The sequence below is a fragment of the Rhizoctonia solani genome, chromosome 10, assembly GCF_016906535.1.
Source record: "Rhizoctonia solani chromosome 10, complete sequence".
Taxonomy (NCBI): Eukaryota; Fungi; Basidiomycota; class Agaricomycetes; order Cantharellales; family Ceratobasidiaceae; genus Rhizoctonia; species Rhizoctonia solani.
The window spans coordinates 1,770,703-1,790,150 of NC_057379.1; the positions used below are offsets into that span (position 1 = coordinate 1,770,703).

A 19,448-nucleotide genomic window follows, 5' to 3' on the forward strand; every position below is an offset into this window, starting at 1 on the left:
TAGTGGATTCTAAGGTGGTCACGCCTCTAGGGCATGACAGTAGGTTAAACAAGTGGGGGTGAGCATGTAAACTTCTGGGGGCCAGCTACTTAGCTGGCTGGCTACCTTCTCTAATGAATAAGAGACAAGGCAAAATCAACTTGGGGTCTCCAAGCAATTTTCCTGCTGTTTATATAGACAGAGGGACTAATTACATGTGGTCTGTGCGTGTGTGAATAGAAGACTACATGTGAAAGGAGAAGCATGCTGCAGGCTGCACAGAAGCATGGATCTCCCTTGGCACAGCATCTTGGCGCAGCATCTTGGCATCATAAGTGCCAAGATCACGTGATTGAAAAAGTAAAGATAAAGGGATTGTAAAAAATACTAAAAATATCAGAAAAATTGTCCAAATCCAGTGGTATATTTAAGGAGGTTGTAACATTGCCCCCCCTTAAAGGCTCTTGGCAGTGTCACAAGCCTTTTTGAGTCTAGCCTGGTTGAAGCGCTTAATCTTGTCCTGGCTATGTTCTAGCAATTCCTCTGGTTCCCAAGAATTGTCTTCAGGTCCGTAACCTTTCCATTTTATCAAGTAAAACCATTTCCCCTGTTGTTGTTTGGAGTCAATGATTTGTTCTACTTCATATTCTTCTTCTCCCTCTATTGTTTCAGGGGGAGGTTTTTCTGGGAATGGTTGACTTGGGGACTTGTAGGATTTGGATAGCAGACCCACATAGAAAATGTTGTGGATTTTTAGGGATTTGGGGAGCTTGAGGCAGTACGCATGGCTGGAGATTTTCTTGGTTACTTCAAAAGGTCCTAGGCGCCTTGGGTCTAATTTGTTGGAGTTTGACCTGATTTCAATGTTTTTTGCATCTAGCCATACTTTTTCTCCAATGGAATATTCTGGAATTATCCCCTTATTCCCTGCCATTCTTTCCTTAGTCATCCTGAGAGCAGCTTCTGCTTCTTTCCATTCCCAGGCTAGGGTGTTGGCCACTTGGTTGGCTTCTGGGACATTTGCTGGGATGTTGGATGGGTTCATGACAGGATTTCTTCCATAGACCAATTTGAAGGGGGTTTTCCCAGTGGCAGCGTGTATGGCGTTGTTGTATGCATACTCTGCCAGCAGTAACCAGGTGGCCCAGTCTGAGTGATCTGCCGCAACATATGATCTAAGGTAAAACTCAATGAACTGGTTCACTCTCTCTGTTTGTCCATCAGACTCTGGATGGTAAGCTGATGAGAAAGCTGGTTTTACTCCAAGACACTGGTAGAGTGCCCTGAGGAATTTTCCTGTAAACATGGTGCCCCTGTCTGAGATTGTTTTGACTGGTAACCCATGCAATTTCCAAACGTGTGAAATGAACAGCTCTGCTAGGCCCTTGGCTGAGACTTTCTTGGTTGTTGGGATGAAGTGTCCAAACTTGGAGAAGGAGTCTATGACAACCAGGATTGTGTCAAACCCTTGTGATTTAGGGAATCCTGTGATGAAATCATACAAGATTGTGTGGAAAGGATATGGTGGGACTTCCAAAGGTTTTAAGGCAATGACAGGAGCATGGGCGCAACAGTTGGCTTGACAAGTGGGGCAACATTCCACCCATTCCTTGGCCAAGGATTTCATTCCTGGCCACCAGTAGTTTTGACTGAGGAGTTCTAGGGTGCGCTGTTGTCCTGGATGGCCCACCAAGGGAGAGTCATGAAATTCTTTGAGCAATCTCTCTTTCAGGGTTTCCAAGTCTGGGACCACTAATTTTCCTTGGTACCATAACAGATCTTCTTCCCAATCATAATCCTGGTAGGCTTTTTGAATTGAAGGGGGTGCATTGTCCGCGCCTTCTGTCAGGAACTGGATGATTGCTTTAAGGGAGGGGTCTTCTCTCAATTTGGAATGTATTTCTGTGACAATTTCTAGTTCTTCCTCCAAGGTGTTGGCAAAGACTTCTGCTGGGAGCATAATCTCTGGTTCTTGGGGATCATCTTTGTAGTCTGACCATCTTGACAAGGCATTGGGCTTCCCTGATTGCTTCCCTGGGCGGTAATGTATTTCAAAGTTGAAGTCACTGAGGAAAATACGCCATCAAGCGTGCCATTGATTGAATGTTTGAGCCTGCATCCAATATTCCAAATTCCTATGATCAGTGAACACCTGGACCAGTTTATCCATTACCTCCAAAAAGATGCGCCATTCTTCCAGTGCTTTGATGATGGCCAGAAGCTCCTTATCATGGGTATTGTAGTTAGCTTTGGCTCCTGAGAATGATTTGGACATATAGGCAACTGGGTGTAGGCAGTTATCTTTTCCTTGTTGGCTGAGTATGGCACCCATGGCTACTCCTGATGCGTCTGTCTCTAGGTAGTAGGGTAGCTTGGGGTTGGAGTGGATTAGTACTGGTGCTTTGGTAACTAGAGATTTCAGCTCCTGGAAAGCTTGGTCTTCTGGGTGTAAGGAGCACGTGACCCCGGGACACGGCCCCAAGGCCCCCAAACCTTACACACTATAAAGAGAAATCAAATACATAATATATTTCATACCGCAGTAACAAACAAGCCCGCAGTAGCTGCGGACGTTAATGATAAGATATAATGAAATAAAGCCTTAGCACAAGTGCTAGGCCAAGAATCGGAATAAGACTGAATGATACCACACGCAGGTATATGCGACAGCAGAATACCCGTGTTGAAAACATATAAAAAGACCTATCGATAGTTAGCATGTAGACTCACGACTTTGTACTTTAATATTTTTAATTCGATTGACTTTGATAGCCAACTCGCTTGACTCTAAACTCTGGTTTACTATTGTCTCACTCGTATTGATTCACGCAAGGTTGTTTATTACATTTGATTACTAACATTACAGTTACCGTACGAATTCTACAACCTTACATTTTTTGGCTTACGTTCGTTCAATCAATTCTCGAACCCAACGACTGATCACCGGAGGAGGAGAGATACTGTTGGACATATAATTAGTTTTGGACATTAGATAAGTACTTAAGAACACATTAGAACACTCACATTTGGAATTAGCTACCCAAATGTCGAACACAGGACAAGACGGAGCTCCCACCGGGCACGCTGACAATGCGCCCTTGGTAGGACCTAGCGTTAAGCCCAGGTCGGCCTCAAGAATGAGCACGGCCCGTGAAGTCCCCCTAGAGTCAACGCCAAAGGCGTCCAGAAAGGCTACAAAAGGCAAAAGCTCAGCGTATACAACGGAGAGCAAAACTAGCCGGCCGAGTTCCAGGGCGTCAGGAACATCGTCAGTGGAACAAGGGGGAGGATACAGCGTCAAGGACGCTGGGGGAGAAACTGGTCAAATAAAGGACGGCGATGAAGCGTTGGGGGATGAGGGAACATACAATAGAGAGGAAGAAATAGGCGAAACCTACATGGAAGCAGACACTGCAATGATTAGTGCATCGCCGGAAGAAACAGTAACAAGGGGTATACCTAAGTCAGCAATACTGTCCCCGATTAGTAGAAGACCACAATACCAAATACAAAGTGTACCAACGGTACTAGAACCTCCCGCAGAGATCAAAAGACCTGCTTCAGCACCGATAAACCCACATCGGCAAACCCCAGTAAATAAACCCGTCGAAATAGAACAGAGCAGACAGGGCATAAACAGCCCGAGTGCCGAAGCAAATGCTAGACAGAAAAACCGCTGGCAGATAGGGAATATAGTAACAAGGGACGATACAGTACCCTTAATAATAAGGACACCGCCTGGCCCCAGTAAAGGGAAGCAAGCAATAAGGAACACAAGCGGAAGAAAGGAAAAGAAAGAGGAAAGCCTACCTCGTAGACAACTAGACCCTAGGGAACAAACGCGCCTAGACTATAAACTAATAGACGCGATTGGAAAGGACAGAGAGCGATTAGCCGCTTTACTGGACTATGAGGAATCGATGGGAAATGGAGGGCGCAAGGCCCGAATATTATTCGCAAATACAAACCCAGAAGTGACAGTACAAGCAAAAGAGAAAGGAAAAGAACCCACAACTCCTAAGAACAAGAGTCGCGTGCAAGCCACATTAGGACTACCCATGAGCCAGCTGGAGGGCGAGCGCAAGTACACGCATACACCAGCTCCAAACACAGTAACGGCAAAGAACAGGGGACTTCCTACTGGTGGATACTTGCACGACCGATTAACAAACCCCACCAAAGAATTGGTAGTGGCCGACGGGAACCCCAGCAATTCAAGCGAATCGAGTAGCAGCTCAGACAGCGACGATGACTTCAATAACATGAGTCCGCATAAACTTGCTAAATACATTAAGAAATTAAAGAAGAAGAATAAAGAAAGAAAAGAAAAGGAAAAGCTGAGGAAATTACAACTCAGCGGGTTTAAGACAAAGTTACCTACCGCATACAACGGGTCGAACGACTTCGATACATTCGAACAATTTGTTTACGAAGTAGAAACATGGCAGGAGGACACAGGATTCGAGGACTACGAAGCCGTAAGGCACGTAAAAAGCTTCCTCAAAGATAAAGCGGCAAGCTACTATATGCTACATGTAGCCCCCGATGTCACTCAATATACACTGACCCTGGTATTCCAAGGGCTATTTGATTATTGCTTCCCGCCAGACAGTCAAGCAAGAATACGCCGCAAGTTTAACAATATGACACAGTCAGACCGGGGGTTTAGAGATTTCTACCGCGAATTATGTAAAATACAAAGAAGACTAGCGGACATAAACGATAAATCAATCGCTGTCCGAATGTGGGAAGGAGCCCACAGCTACATACGCATAGAATGGGCGAAGAATGGATATTCGGCGGAACACAACTTGCCGGAGGAATTAGAAGAATCGGCAATTAGATTTGAAACCGCCAAAAAAATTCGCCGAACGGAAGAGAACCGAACAAATGATCGCCGAGACCGATCGACATACAAAGGCAAGCGCCCTGATTACCGTAAGCCTAGGGAAGGCAAAAGGAACGGTAACACGCCCAGGCAAGATAAGCCGCACGTCAGTACCGATAAGTCTCCAAGAAAGGAGAAGGTACCTAGGCTCTTGCCAGAAAAGTTCGCAGAATATCGTGCAGCAGGAAAGTGCACATTCTGCCATGAGATCGGACATATAGCCAAGGACTGCCCGAAGCAAAACTTCGCTAAACCTAAGGGTATAAGCACGTTGGCCGTAAGCTTTGCTCGCATACATGAACTAGAAACAGCGACAAGGGAGTCTAAATCGATATACGCAATATCTCTTGACCCGGGGGACAGCAACGAAATCGTATGTGATACACAAACCTTAAGTACATACGCGATAAAGAAAGAAACCTTACCGTCTATGGAATGGAACACATCCAAACCAAGAGACAAGGAAAGAAAGGTCCCACGACCAATAATACTCGAGGTCCTAATTAATGGGAATCCTGCTCGAGCATTACTCAATAGCGGGTCGCACGGGGATTTTGTATCAACCACATTAGTAGACCAATTGAAGCTAAAAAAGACCCAATTAGCTAAACCCATAGGACTACAAATGGCAGTATTGGGATCTAAGAGCTCAATTAATTGGTGTGCAAACGCTCTATTCCAGTACCAAGGGATAGAAGAAGATCGACCATTCGATGTAATGAATATAGAAAACTACGACTTAATATTGGGCACACCTTTCTTGTACCAATTCAAGGTCACGTTCGGACTCAACCCGCCAAATGTATTAATCGGTAGTAACAAGGCAGTACCCCTACAGGGAGGTACAGTAACAAAGATAGCCTCGCTAGCAGCAGAACTGCTAGAGGATGAGATAGAAAAGGTGCGCGCTCAATTGAGCGACGCATGTAAGGACCTGTTCAAAACAGCGGCTGAAACGCCACTTCCCCCATTACGAGTGATAAATCATCGTATCCCACTAATCGACGACAACAAACCCTTACCATGGCGATCGTCTAAGTGCCCTGAGAAATTAAGGGATCAATGGGAGAAGAAGAGAAATGCATACGTACAGACAGGAAGATGGCGATTCGCGACGGGAAAGAACGCGACACCTATGCTATTCCTAACAAAGAAGAGTGCTGACGGGTCTGTCAAACTCCGTACAGTACTAGATAAACAAGCGTTGAATGATAACACTCATAAATTAGCCTCACCGCTGCCAGATCAAGCGGACATCTTATGGCGAGTACAAAAACATAAGTACCGGTCATTAATCGATGGAAAGGATGCGTACAAACAAATAAGGGTAGAACCAAAAGACGTACCACATACATTGTTTGTGACACCCAATGGTACTATGGTAAGCGAGGTAATGCAACAAGGCAATACAAATGCCAGTGCTACATACCAATCGCTCATGAATATATTACTCGAGAAGGGGCGAGGAAAATACTGGGATGTATTCTTAGACAATATAGTAGTATATACAAACTCGATCGAAGAGCATATATCCAGGATGAACGAACTCTTCGAGATATTAAGACGCAAGAAGCTCTACCTTAGCAATGGGAAGATACAATTCCTAGTACGCGAACTAAACATACTAGGTCATGTGATCGATGAAAAAGGGATCCAAATGGACCCCGACAAAATTGACAACGTACTAAAGTGGAAAACACCTACCACTAAGGAACAAGTGATGGCGTTCCTAGGAGCAGTTGGCTACCTAGCGCCTAATTGCGAGGGCATAAGAATACCCATGGGGGTACTATCAAACCGATCAGCGGGAAACAAACACTGGAATTGGGACCATACAGCCCAACGTGCGTTCGAAGAAGTAAAAATGATAGTACAGAAACATAGGGACAATCACCGAGTCGCTATAGATTACAGTGAGGAGGCCCCTCCAATCAACTTAGTAACAGACGCAAGTTGCACCGGTGCAAGCGGTGTACTGTCGCAAGGAAAGGAACTAAGTAAGGCGCATGTAATCGCCTTTTGGTTGGGCAAATTTAATAGCACTCAGCAAAACTACGCAGTGCACGAATTAGAACTACTAGCGATCAAAGAGTCACTAGATCGGTTCAGGCATTTATTAGTAGGATGTAAATTCAATATATACACGGATCACCGGGCTCTCGAACACTTTCAGACACAGAAGAACTTAAGCCCGCGACAAGTCCGATGGCTACAAGTATTCAATGAATTCGATTATTGCATTATATACATCCCAGGAGAAACAAACGTATTAGCCGATACACTGTCCCAAATATACGAAAATGAAAGACTGGGAACAGTAAGAGCCACGAGCGAATACGTGCAAGATAAGGACAACGTACCTGACCTTGAGGCATTTAGCGCCGAAGTCACGGGACACGTGACCGGCCCGATCACCCGACCGCTACTGGTAGCCAAAGAGGCCATAGCCGCCCAAATGCCAATATTAGGCAACCAAGCGATTGAGACTCAGGGTCCGATGGAAATTAATGGGGTCGACCTACCTAATAAGGAAACAATAGAGGAACCTCGACGATCGTCGAGGAACCGTAAACCAGTAACAAAACTGGTTGTGTTGCATTCCCCGACACATAAGAGAGCCCCACCAAAATGGAAGTCTAACAAATTGAAAGAGGCCGAAGATACCTCGATAAAGAAAAAGATGCGCGCGGCTAAGAAAATAAACCCCGAGAAAGAATCTAAGAGCCACGGCACAAACAATGATAAGGATTCAATAACGAAAGACGAGAATGATCAGAAGCTGGAAATACAGGAAGAGAAAACCGCATACAAGCCCAAAGAAGGAAAAAAAGAGGTGTCTGAAATGGACCAAACAAAATTACCCGCACCTAACGTGTTTTATGACCCCACACCAAACACACTCGAAGAATTGAGAGGGCAGTACCAAGAAGATAGATTCTATAAGCTCATTATAGACAACCCGACACATTTCAAGAAATTTGAATTAATTAATGACCTTATATACATAAAAGAAAACGAAGGGAAAGCCCTGTGCATACCCGATATAGAGATAGAGGGAAAGAAACTACGCGAACAAGTAATCAAAGACGCGCACGTACAAATAGGGCACGGTGGAGCCAAAAGAACAAACTACGCGTTAAGAGGGAAAGCGTGGTGGAAAAATATGGTAATAGACGTACAGGACTACTGCGCGTCATGTCATATATGCGCAACAACAAAGCACCAGACGCAGACAAAAATGGGATTACTGACCCCGTTAGACCCAGCAAGAGAGCCGTGGGAATGCGTACAAATAGACTTCGTCGGACCGCTGCCCGAGTCAGAGAACCTAAACGGGAAATGGGATATGCTATGCGTAATCATAGACCAAGCAACGTCCATGGCACGATTAGTACCAACAAAACAAACGTATAAGGCCCGAGACATGGCAGAAGTAATATTTGACAATATCTATAAGTTACACGGGATACCACGAGCCATAGTATCAGATTGGGACAAACTATTCGACTCCCGATTCTGGAGGGAATTATGTCAACTCACAAGAACCGAACTAAGAATGAGCTCCGGATACCATCCGGAGACCGACGGCCTAACTGAACGAAGCCATAAAACTTTGTTCCAGATCATCAGGCAGGCAATAGAAGGAAAACAGAATGAATGGGTAAAGCACATACCAAGCGTCGAGTACGCGATGAACTTGGCAAGGTCTGAAGCCACGGGATACAGCCCGTTCTTCCTGAACTACGGCCGATACCCCACTGGTTCACGTTGGGACACAGATAGCTTGTACCCAGGAGTACGGAAGTTCTTAGTCCGGCAAAGAGAAGCATTAGCAGCCGCACACGACGCCATAATAGACACACGTACACGAATGATAGCCCAGGCAAACAAACATCGACGCCCGGCGGATATAACTCAAGGAGACTTAGTATATCTATCAATGAAGAATCTAAGGCTCCCGAAAAAGATATCACGAAAGCTGGCAAGGAAATACATTGGACCAGTAAGAGTGACGAAAGAAATAGTAAAAGGAACAACATACGAGTTAGAACTACCGAATGATCTAAAAGATAGGGGCATACACCCCGTGTTCCACGCGTCGCTGCTGCGCATTCACGTACCAAATGATGATAACAGGTTCCCTGCAAGGGCGGGAAACCCAACAGTATCCTTAACGGATGCACCTAAAGAATGGGCAGTACGAGCAATACTGCAGCACGCAGGAAAAGGAAAAGAAACCCAATATGAAGTGCTGTGGGCAAACCAAAGCAGAACTTGGGAAGATTATTGCGACATCAAGCATTTAGTCGCGTTAGACGAATACCTCGAACTGCAAGGGGTCGATAGCGTCCTAAACTTACCATGGACAGCTGAATACGGAATAGAGGAACAGGAGTTTGGAAATGAGCTCAAGGAGAATGATATAAAAACAACTGAAAGCAAGGTACAAGTCAACAGCATCGCATTCAATAACATACTAGACGATATCATACACTGTCGCAATATGTCTCGTACCAATACCTCCGTCAAATGACAAAGCGTTTATTTGTTCACTGCCGGCGAGCTTGTCGATTGCGGCGTATATCGCGCCAACCTATTTCGTGTCAGCCATGGATCCCTGGATACTGCGGGCAGCGAACCGCCAAAGTACCAGGAGTTTAGATCAATGCTACACACGATTCGGGAACAGGGGAGTAACACAATTACACCCTCAAACCCTGCAGTCGAGATGCTTACAACGTCGATGAACAAGCTAGCAATAGCGTTAGGGCAAGCAAAGCAAGTCGCTCAACAGAAAGGGGTGCCGGCGAATGAAACAACTCAGCGATACCCAGTCCGTCCCCGGCACCAAGGGCGACCAATACAACGCGCATATATACAAGCGCGCCCACCTATCAACGCTCCTAAGGGGCCAAAAGCCCACAGGAACCCCCTCATCGATAGAATCGGTAATGGCATTCGTCAAACTAAGTACACGGATGCTAATCAAAATCGACAGGGGCGCGTGTCAGCCCGTACGAAAGGCACAGGACGCGGGGAGGAGCTAGGAGGAGAGAATGGAGAGAAAAGTGGAGGAATGAGAAAGCAAAGGAACAAGGAAAGGAGAATAGAGACACGAAAGGAGACGGAGAGGAGAAACAGACCAATGCTTACAGAAAAAGCACTGAAGAAACTTCAGGTCCAAGTAGTGGACACGGTAATAACAAGGTGGATGGAGGGGTTACCGGCACCGTTCCCAACATTCCCAAAAGGGAGAACTATACTTGTCCCATACATGCCAACAAAACCGAAGAAATCATCAACGACGAAGACTGGGACTGGGACCAATTCGCTAACTCAGAAGCCGATTGAACCGCCAATTGGGGAGGGCAAATGTAAGGAGCACGTGACCCCGGGACACGGCCCCGAGGCCCCCGAACCTTACACACTATAAAGAGAAATCAAATACATAATATATTTCATACCGCAGTAACAAACAAGCCCGCAGTAGCTGCGGACGTTAATGATAAGATATAATGAAATAAAGCCTTAGCACAAGTGCTAGGCCAAGAATCGGAATAAGACTGAATGATACCACACGCAGGTATATGCGACAGCAGAATACCCGTGTTGAAAACATATAAAAAGACCTATCGATAGTTAGCATGTAGACTCACGACTTTGTACTTTAATATTTTTAATTTGATTGACTTCGATAGCCAACTCGCTTGACTCTAAATTCTGGTTTACTATCGTCTCACTCGTATTGATTCACGCAAGGTTGTTTATTACATTTGATTACTAACATTACAGTTACCGTACGAATTCTACAACCTTACACTGGGGTACCCCATGACCAGGGGGTTTCCTTTCTGGTCAAGTTGTGGAGTGGGCGTGCCATGGCGCTGAAGTTGGGAATGAATTACTGGAGGTAGTTAACAAATCCTAAAAATGCCTGTACTTGTTTGACCATTTGGGGTTGGGGCCCAGATGTGACAGCCTTGATTTTCTTTTGGTCCATGGAGAATCTGCTGGGAGAGATGACAATACCCAGATAGTCCACTGTGGTAACATGGAAATGGCATTTTGACAGTTTACAGAACAACTGGTTTTTCATAAGTTTGGATAGTACTTCTCTGATGTGGTCTGGGTGCTCTTCCAGTTTTTCAGAGAAGATCAGGATATTGTCCAAGTAAATGACCATGGTGACATCAATCAGATCTCTGAATAGGTTGTTCATAAAATGTTGGAAGGCAGCTGGTGCATTGGTAACACCAAAAGGCATTACTAGGTATTTGAATAGCCTGTATTTGGTTCTAAAAGCTGTCTTCCATTCATCACCTTCTCTGATCCAAACATTGTTGTATCCCCAACGCAAATCCAATTTTGTGAATAGTTTTGCATGCCTGAGTTTGGCCATGAGATTGTCTTGCCTAGGAAGCAGGTAAATGTTTTTGTGGGTGACATCATTGAGTTTCCAATAGTCAACAACCAGTCTGAGGGAACCATCTGCCTTCTTTACAAACATGACAGGGGCGCCTGTGGAGGAAGTGCTAGGGTGGATCTTGCCTGTTGCTAATTCTTCCTCAATGTGTCGTAGACACAGTTGATACCAGGGAATTTATTCCCATTTTCTCGAATTTAAACAAAGTCTAACGGACAACATTTTTGATCACGTGACTTCGGCGCTTATACCATACGCTAAGCGCCAAGCCACGTCCCCTTCCATGCTTACCTCAGCATACGTAGCCACCTCCACCTGATGACATCACTATGACACGTCAGTGACACGTATGCATGAGTAAGGCCAACTGCGGAACAGGGTTCTTATTGGATTACATATTGGATATGATGTATTTGTAATTAGTCACTCTGTAGAATATATAAGGAGGCCAACCAACCATGGTAACACCCAGGTCAATTACCTCTTGTTGCACTCCACACATTGTACAAGGCCTTACAGCCGGTAACCACTTAGATACACGCCTTAAGCGTTGTCCTCACTGTACTTAGGTAGCTTGTCGACGCCTTATAGCGTCTGACCACCGTAGTTAGTTAGTTTGTTGTTGTAGGTAGACCCCTTGCCGCCTTACGCGGTTTTACTCAGTTCTATACGGCCTCAAGCGCCCGCTACCTCAACGCCCCTTAAGGACGTCCAGGACACTAGGTAATTGACCTTAAGTCGGTTGCAAACCGTGCCCACCAAGCACACCCCCACTCAGTCTTGACAAACGAGAAGGTCTCCTGTACTAGCACAAGGGAAATCACCTGATTGGGCTTGCCTTTTGCTATTAATAATCAAACTAGCGTTGGCCCCAGGTAGTACCGAATTGCTATAAGGCAGACAGATCCTGATCGTCCGCGTACCACCGGTCACCGCACCTTTTGTCAGCGGAGCTAGTCAGCAGATCCACCCGCTTGCAGAAAACCCGTTCCACATCACGCCCGTACACGGCAGTTGATTGGTCAATAGGGACTGTCCAACGCTAGGCGGTTGACGCAAGCTCTTAGCGCCAGCACAATAAAGCAACCCATAAGTCCTTATACAGGCACCCTTGGCTACACAGCCCCCACTCCCCCATCTTGCCCACCATTACCTCCCGTACCCCCTCACGCGCTTCCTCCCGCGCCTCCCAGCGCACTGCTTCCCACCAAGGCCGCTCATATCCTCATGAGATGGCAACCCGTTCCCGGAGCTCCGCTTGTCCCCAATCCCCTCTCAATCAAGGAGAGCTGGGACCCACTCTTCCGGCAACCGCTGTTGAGCCAACAGACCTCAAACCAGAGGTCTATGGGGAAGTCTCCCTCAGCCAAGCAATCTCCCTTATCCTGGGATTGCAAAACCAAGTCCTCCGGCTCGAGCGGGAACTCAAGGAAACCAAGGAAGCAGCAAAGGAAGCCCAAGACTGGATGGGAGCAGTTGACCAAGCCCTCACTCGCATTGAGGCTAGGGGTGGAGCCCTGCACACACCAGAAGACCGGAAACCTCCGGCAGTTGAGGCCACGCCCAGGCCCTTATCAAAAACCAACCCTCTTCCAGCGCCTAGTGCGCCCCTCATCACCTGGGCCAACCCTACCAGAGCTCCCCCCGCCTTTGCTCAGCCTACTCCAGTCCAGGCCTCCCCAAGAAGCTATACTCCCCCTCCGCCTTTGCCTATCCAACTCCGTTCCCCTCAAGTCCCACAACCAGCGGTCCCTGTAGCCGCTTATCAAGCCCCAGTTAAGGTGGACCACCCTGACGCCTATATGGGGAAGATAGGGAACAAAGCCCGCCAGTGGCTCACACGGATGCTGGCATGGGTACGTCTAAACCAACGGATGTTCCCCACGGATCAGGAGGTCCTGTCATTCCTCCTGATGAACATGAAGGACGTAGCAGGTGCCTGGGCTCACCCCCATCTCAATCAACTTGGGTCCCACAGGGCCCTTATCCAAACAGTTGACAAATTCAGAACGGAGTTCTTGGCTGCATTTGGAAACCCAGATGCCACGCAAGCCGCTGAGCAGCAAATTACACAACTTACTCAGACAGGAACCTGTGCTGAGTATATCACAAAGTTTAGGACCATTGCCATGGACCTAGACTGGAACAACACCGCCCTTTGTGGGCAATTCGCACGCAGCCTCCTGTTGTAGACACAGTCGATACCAGGGAATTTATTCCCATTTTCTCGGATTTAAACGAAGGCAAACGGAGAACATTTTCGATCACGTGACTTCGGCGCTTATATCGTACGCTAAGCGCCGAGCCACGTCCCCATCCGCGCTTAATCAACATACGTAGCCACCTCCACCTATGACGTCATCATGACACGTCAAATGACACGTATGCATGAGTAAGGCCAACTGCAGAGTGGGGTTCTTATTGGTTATGGTATTGGATATAACATATTTGTAAATAGCACTTCTGTAGAATATATAAGGAGGCCAACCAACCATGGTAACACCCAGGTTGATTACCTCTTGTCGCACTCTACACATTGTACGAGGCCTTACAGCCAGTAACCAATTAGGTACACGCCTTAAGCGTTGTTCTCACTGTACTTACGTAGTTTGCCGCCGCCTTATAGCGCATGGTCATTGTAGTTAGGTAGCTCGTTGTTGTAGGTAGCAACTCCACCGCCTTAAGCGGTTTCTCACTTAGTACATACGGCCACAAGCGCCCGCTGCCTTGACGCCCCTTAAGGACGTCTAGGACACTAGGTAATTGACCTTAAGTTGGTTGCAAACCGTGCCCACCAAGCACACCCACTTAGCCACAACAAACAAGAAGACCCCCTGTACTAGCACGAGGGAAAACAGGTGATTGAGCTTGCCTTTCGCTGTCAATAATCAAACCAGCGTCGGCTCCACCTAGTACCAAATTGCTATAAGGCAGACGGGCTCTAATTGTCCGCATACCCACGGTTGCCGCACCTGTTACCAGCGACCTCAGACAGCAGATACACCCGCTTGCAGAGACGAGGCCCTACATTACGCCCGCCCACGGCTGTAATTAGCGGCACTTACTGTCCAACGCTAGGTTGTTTGACGCAGAGGTTTAGCGTTAGCGTAACTAAGCGCTCATAAGTCCTGATATAGGCACTACCTGGCTACACAGCCCTCACTCCCCCTCACTTGCCCGCCATTACCTCGCGCACTCCCACTCGCTCCTCTTCCCGGGCTTCCTCTCACGCTGGCCGCTCCTACCCGCCAACACATCCCATGGCAACCCGTTCCCGGCCACCCTCTCAAACCCGCTCCCCTATCAATCAAGGGGACCTGGGACCCTTCCTTCCGTCAGCCGCCCCTGTTGAGCTTGGGGAAGTATCCCTTGAGCGCGTCACACGCCTCCTCCTTGGCCTCCTTGGCCAAGTCAAACGCCTCAAACGGGAAGTTGGGGAAATCAAAGAAGCAGGGATCAAGACCCGCACCAACGTCAAAAATATATCCCAAGCCGTCAATGTTGTCAAGGATGGGCTTAGAAGCCTCCAGCTCCACGGGCCCCGGACCCCAGAGGATACCAAGCCCCCGGTCGTGGAAGCAACGCCACGCCCCCTATCAAAAGTCGACCCTATTGGATTGACTAGTCGGGTCTTGTTCTGGCCCAAACCATCCAAAGGGCTCCCCATCTTTGCCCAACCCACTCCCGTACGAGCAGTGCCCCCGCAAGTCCCATCTCCCTCTCTATCTTTGCATCTCCAATCCCCGATTGGAGCATCTGCCCCTCCACCTCCGGCTCCAATTGCCGCCTATCCTGCCCCAGTCAAAGTAGACCACCCAGATGCCTATACAGGCAAAATTGGGAGCAAAGCCAAACAATGGCTTACAAGGATGCTGGCTTGGACCCGGTTGAACTCCTGCATGTTCCCTACGGACCAAGAGGTCCTATCCTTCCTCCTAATGAACATGAAGGATTCCGCGGGAGCATGGGCCCACCCTCACCTTGACCAGCTTGGATCACACCGAGCAATCATTCAAACGGTCGAGGGATTCAAATTGGAGTTCCTGGCAGCATTCGGCGACCCTGACGCCACAAGGGCCGCTGAGCGGAAGATCACTACTCTCACCCAGTCTGGCACATGCGCAGACTATATCACAAAGTTCAGAACCCTGGCAATGGAACTGGACTGGAACAACGCGGCCCTCAGAGGCCAGTTTGCCCGTGGCCTCCACTGGGAGGTCAGCCGCCAAATTGCAACCCGCAAACACCGGCCCCAAACACTCCTTGAGCTGCAGAACGCAGCACTCGTCATTGACAACGCTCTCCGCAAAGAGCGTGCTAGCCACCCACCAAGGGATAATAAGCCTAGCAGACCATCCAACCCCACAAGGGGGACAAGTACCGGCCAAGCCACATCCGGTTCAAAGAAACTCTCCAACAATCCCAACTTTGTGTCGGAAGAGGAACAAAATCGCCGCCGCGCCGCTGGCACTTGCATCAAATGCGGCAAAATGGGCCATAAGTTTGCGGAATGCCGCACTGGCTGGAAGGCTACCCCTATTGAGGACAAAGGGAAAGCCAAGGAAACTGCCAAAATTGGCAAAGACTCCAAGTACCAATTGGGAAAAGAGTAAGGGTACCTGCTGCCGCGCGCAAGGACCCCAAGGACTCTGGGCTTGTTGAAATCTGTAATATATCAAATAGTAACAATAGAATATCCCCACTCTTCACAATTTCAATTAAGCCAGAGAGACAAGCGGAACATTTAGAAGTCCTGATAGACTCAGGCACAACATCTTCATTCCTCCACCCTCGTACCGCAGAAACACTCTGTCTTCCCCTCATAGACCTTCCTTCACCCCGTACTGTCACTATGCTTGATGGGTTGAGCCCCCAGGCCGGAAAAATCTGGAAGAAAGCTAACCTAACCTTCTCCCTTGATGGCAAGAAAATGACCAAGACCTTCCTCATATGCAATACAGGGTCTCATGCCGCCATCCTGGGGTTGAAATGGTTGGATGCACATAACCCAGAGATTGATTGGAATGCGCAAACCCTCTCCTTTCCCCATACACCACCAGAACACGTGGTCATTGCCAAGGAAGAAGAAGCTGATCAAAAACCCCTTGAAGGAGTACCCCTGGAATACCACCAGTACGCCAAGGTATTTGGGGAGGAAGAATTCAACAAGCTTCCCCCACACCGGCATTATGACATTGGGATTGAACTCACGGAGGAAGGCCCCCTCAACTTGCCTCTCTATAGTATGACCAATGCTGAGTCCGCTACGCTCAAGGACTGGCTTAGGGACGAACTCAAGGCGGGCAAAATACGCCCTAGCAAGTCTTCCATCAGTTCCCCCGTGATGTTTGTTCCAAAAAAGGACGGTTCCCGTTGCTTGGTTGTTGACTACCGCCGCTTGAATAACCGGACCAAGAAGAACGTTTACCCGTTACCCCGCCCCAACAACCTCATGGCCCAGCTCCGTGGCGCCAAGGTCTTCACCAAGTTGGATCTAAGATGGGGTTACAACAACGTCCGCGTTAAAGAGGGTGACAAATGGAAAACAGCGTTCCAAACCAAGTACGGCCTCTACAAGTCCCTGGTCATGACCTTTGGCCTGACAAATGCCCCTGCCGCCTTTCAGCATTTCATGAACAAACTATTCAAGGACTTACTGGACGTATGCGTCATCATCTACCTTGATGACATCCTAATTTACTCCAAGGATGACGCATCCCACGCAAAGCATGTCCACAAGGTCCTAAAGCGGTTAATGGATAACCAGTTATTCTGCAAGGCATCAAAATGCACCTTTCACGTCACCTCTGTAGAATATCTAGGGATTATTGTCTCCAATAAGGGATTTAGTCTGGATAAACTCAAAATCCAGGCAGTTCAAGAATGGCCCACGCCCACCAAGGTTAAGGAAGTACAATCCTTCCTTGGATTTGCCAACTTCCTCCGTCAATTTGTTGCCAACTTTAGTCACATGGCCAGGCCACTACACAATCTGGTCAAGAAGGATACGGTATGGAACTGGGGCCCCAAGGAACAGGAAGCTTTCCAGAACTTAAAGGATTCAATCACAAATGCACCCGTACTTTGCCACGCAGATCCCACCAAACCCTATTTCCTGGAAACGGACGCATCCGGCGCAGCTTTGGGATCCATACTTAGTCAACGTCAAGGAGATGGCCGGTTACACCCACTGGGTTTCCTTTCAGAGTCATTTAAGGGAGCAGAACAGAATTATGATACGCACAACAAGGAATTACTTGCAATCATCCGCTCCTTTGAATACTGGCGCATCTTCTTGGAAGGGACAGTTCACCCAATCACGGTCTTTACGGATCACCGGAACCTAGAATACTGGAAGGAGTCAAGGACCTTTAACCAACGTCACGCACGGTGGCACCTGCTATTAGCAGGATACAACTTCCAAATCGTGTATTGCCCTGGTAAACAGTCCGGAAAACCAGACGCCCTGTCCCGCCAATCCAATCATGCCGATGTTCCCCCTGCCAACCAGACCATGCTACCAGACCCTGTTTTTGCCAACATAGCCGTAGTAACGCCCGAGAAAGAGATCCAGCGCCTGATTGGAGCCGCCCTAGACCAAGACGAATCCCTGGAGGAAATATTACAATTCCTCCAAAACAAGTCCAAGGCACCCCCATCCATCAAACGCGCATTCAAGGATTACCAGATGGAGGCAGGACTTCTTTTCTACCAGGGACAAATTGTGGTACCAGACGTTGGGACTTTGAGAACGGACCTTCTCCAGATTTTCCATGACAGCCCCTTGGCAGGCCACCCGGGAAGACAACGGACACTAGAACTACTATCCTGTAATTACTACTGGCCAGGCATCCGTGCGGACACCTACTGGCATGTGGATTCCTGTGAAACCTGCCAACAAATAAGGAAACCAAAGTACACCTCCATTCCTCCGCAGCCGCTTGAACTCCCAACTAGACCATGGCAACACGTCTCCTATGACATGATCGTAGACTTACCAAGGGACGGGAACCACGACTCAATCCTGGTCATAGTAGACAGCTTCACCAAATATGGGATCTTTGTCAAATGTTCCAAGAAGCTAAAGGCACCCAAGCTAGCGGAGTTGTTCCTGGAACACGTATGGAAACGCCACGGCATGCCGGAGAAGACTATATCCAACAGAGGGAGGGTCTTCAACAATATATTCCTACGGGCCCTGTACAAACGCCTTGGCATTGACCCACACTTCTCATTGGCATACCACCCCCAGAGCGACGGACAAACAGAACAAGTCAACCCTTCTATCAAACACTTCCTCAGGGCTTATTCAGGGGTCAATCAACGGGACTGGGCTAAATGGCTCCCCATGGCGGAGTTTGTCTATAACAACGCCGTACATAGCAGCACGGGCAAAACTCCCTTCAAGGCCTTATATGGTTGGGAACCCACCCTGACACCTTCCAACGTACCAACGGACGTCCCAGAAGCAGACGATCTGGCCCAGACCATGGAAGCACAATGGAACAAAGTAGAGTCTGCTCTCCGGCAATCTAAGCAACAGATGACAGCTGGGGAAGACAGGAGTCCAACGGAGTTTGAAATCGGAGAAGAAGTATGGCTTGACGCCAAAAATGTCAACCTGAAGACCCTAAGCCCCAAACTAACAGAACAGCGCTTAGGGCCATTCAAAGTCACCAAGAAAATCTCCAATCGCGCGTACAGACTTGAACTTCCACCAACAATGCGCATTCATAACGTATTTTACGTGGGTCTACTGTCAAAAGTTAAAAGGGACAAAACGCGCGCCTTTGAAAATCGTCCACCGCCAGTCACAGTAGACGGAGAAGAGGAATACGAGGTGGAAGGAATAACCAATGCAGAAGAACGCAACGGAAAATGGTTTTTCCGGGTAAAATGGAAGGGTTACGGCTCCGAAGAGAACACGTGGGAGCCCAGGGAGAACCTAAAAAACGCAGAAAAAATTTTGGAGAAGTACGAGAAGGACATGAGAAAGAAGGCCCTTGGCGCCGCCAAGGCCCTTAGAGGGGGGGCAGTGTCGTAGACACAGTTGATACCAGGGAATTTATTCCCATTTTCTCGGATTTAAACAAAGGCAAACGGAGAACATTTTCGATCACGTGACTTCGGCGCTTATATCGTACGCTAAGCGCCGAG

At 47.9% G+C, this 19,448-nt stretch overlaps 5 protein-coding genes across 5 annotated transcripts; 3 read left to right on the forward strand and 2 right to left on the reverse strand.

Annotated features, from left to right (window-relative positions):
- Positions 1-433: 433 nt before the first annotated feature.
- RhiXN_08713 (Retrotransposable element Tf2 protein) lies at positions 434-2,311 on the reverse strand (the record flags this gene model as incomplete). Its single annotated transcript, XM_043328529.1, has 2 exons — positions 434-2,045; positions 2,130-2,311. 2 exons carry the CDS (start codon positions 2,309-2,311, stop codon positions 434-436), a joined length of 1,794 nt encoding a protein of 597 aa, XP_043183914.1.
- Positions 2,312-3,023: 712 nt separating this feature from the next.
- On the forward strand, positions 3,024-10,219 carry RhiXN_08714 (Pol polyprotein/retrotransposon; the record flags this gene model as incomplete). Its single annotated transcript, XM_043328530.1, has 3 exons — positions 3,024-9,392; positions 9,432-9,816; positions 9,867-10,219. 3 exons carry the CDS (start codon positions 3,024-3,026, stop codon positions 10,217-10,219), a joined length of 7,107 nt encoding a protein of 2,368 aa, XP_043183915.1.
- Positions 10,220-10,769: 550 nt separating this feature from the next.
- Positions 10,770-11,375, reverse strand: RhiXN_08715 (Retrotransposable element Tf2 protein; the record flags this gene model as incomplete). The annotated part of the gene is made up of 1 exon (XM_043328531.1): positions 10,770-11,375. One exon carries the CDS (start codon positions 11,373-11,375, stop codon positions 10,770-10,772), a length of 606 nt encoding a protein of 201 aa, XP_043183916.1.
- Positions 11,376-12,523: 1,148 nt separating this feature from the next.
- On the forward strand, positions 12,524-13,483 carry RhiXN_08716 (Retrotransposon-derived protein PEG10; the record flags this gene model as incomplete). Its single annotated transcript, XM_043328532.1, has 1 exon — positions 12,524-13,483. The coding sequence occupies one exon, from the start codon at positions 12,524-12,526 to the stop codon at positions 13,481-13,483; it is 960 nt and encodes a 319-aa protein (XP_043183917.1).
- A 1,068-nt stretch (positions 13,484-14,551) lies between these two features.
- Positions 14,552-19,335, forward strand: RhiXN_08717 (Retrotransposable element Tf2 protein; the record flags this gene model as incomplete). The annotated part of the gene is made up of 2 exons (XM_043328533.1): positions 14,552-15,900; positions 15,975-19,335. The coding sequence occupies 2 exons, from the start codon at positions 14,552-14,554 to the stop codon at positions 19,333-19,335; spliced, it is 4,710 nt and encodes a 1,569-aa protein (XP_043183918.1).
- Between the last annotated feature and the right edge of the window lie 113 nt (positions 19,336-19,448).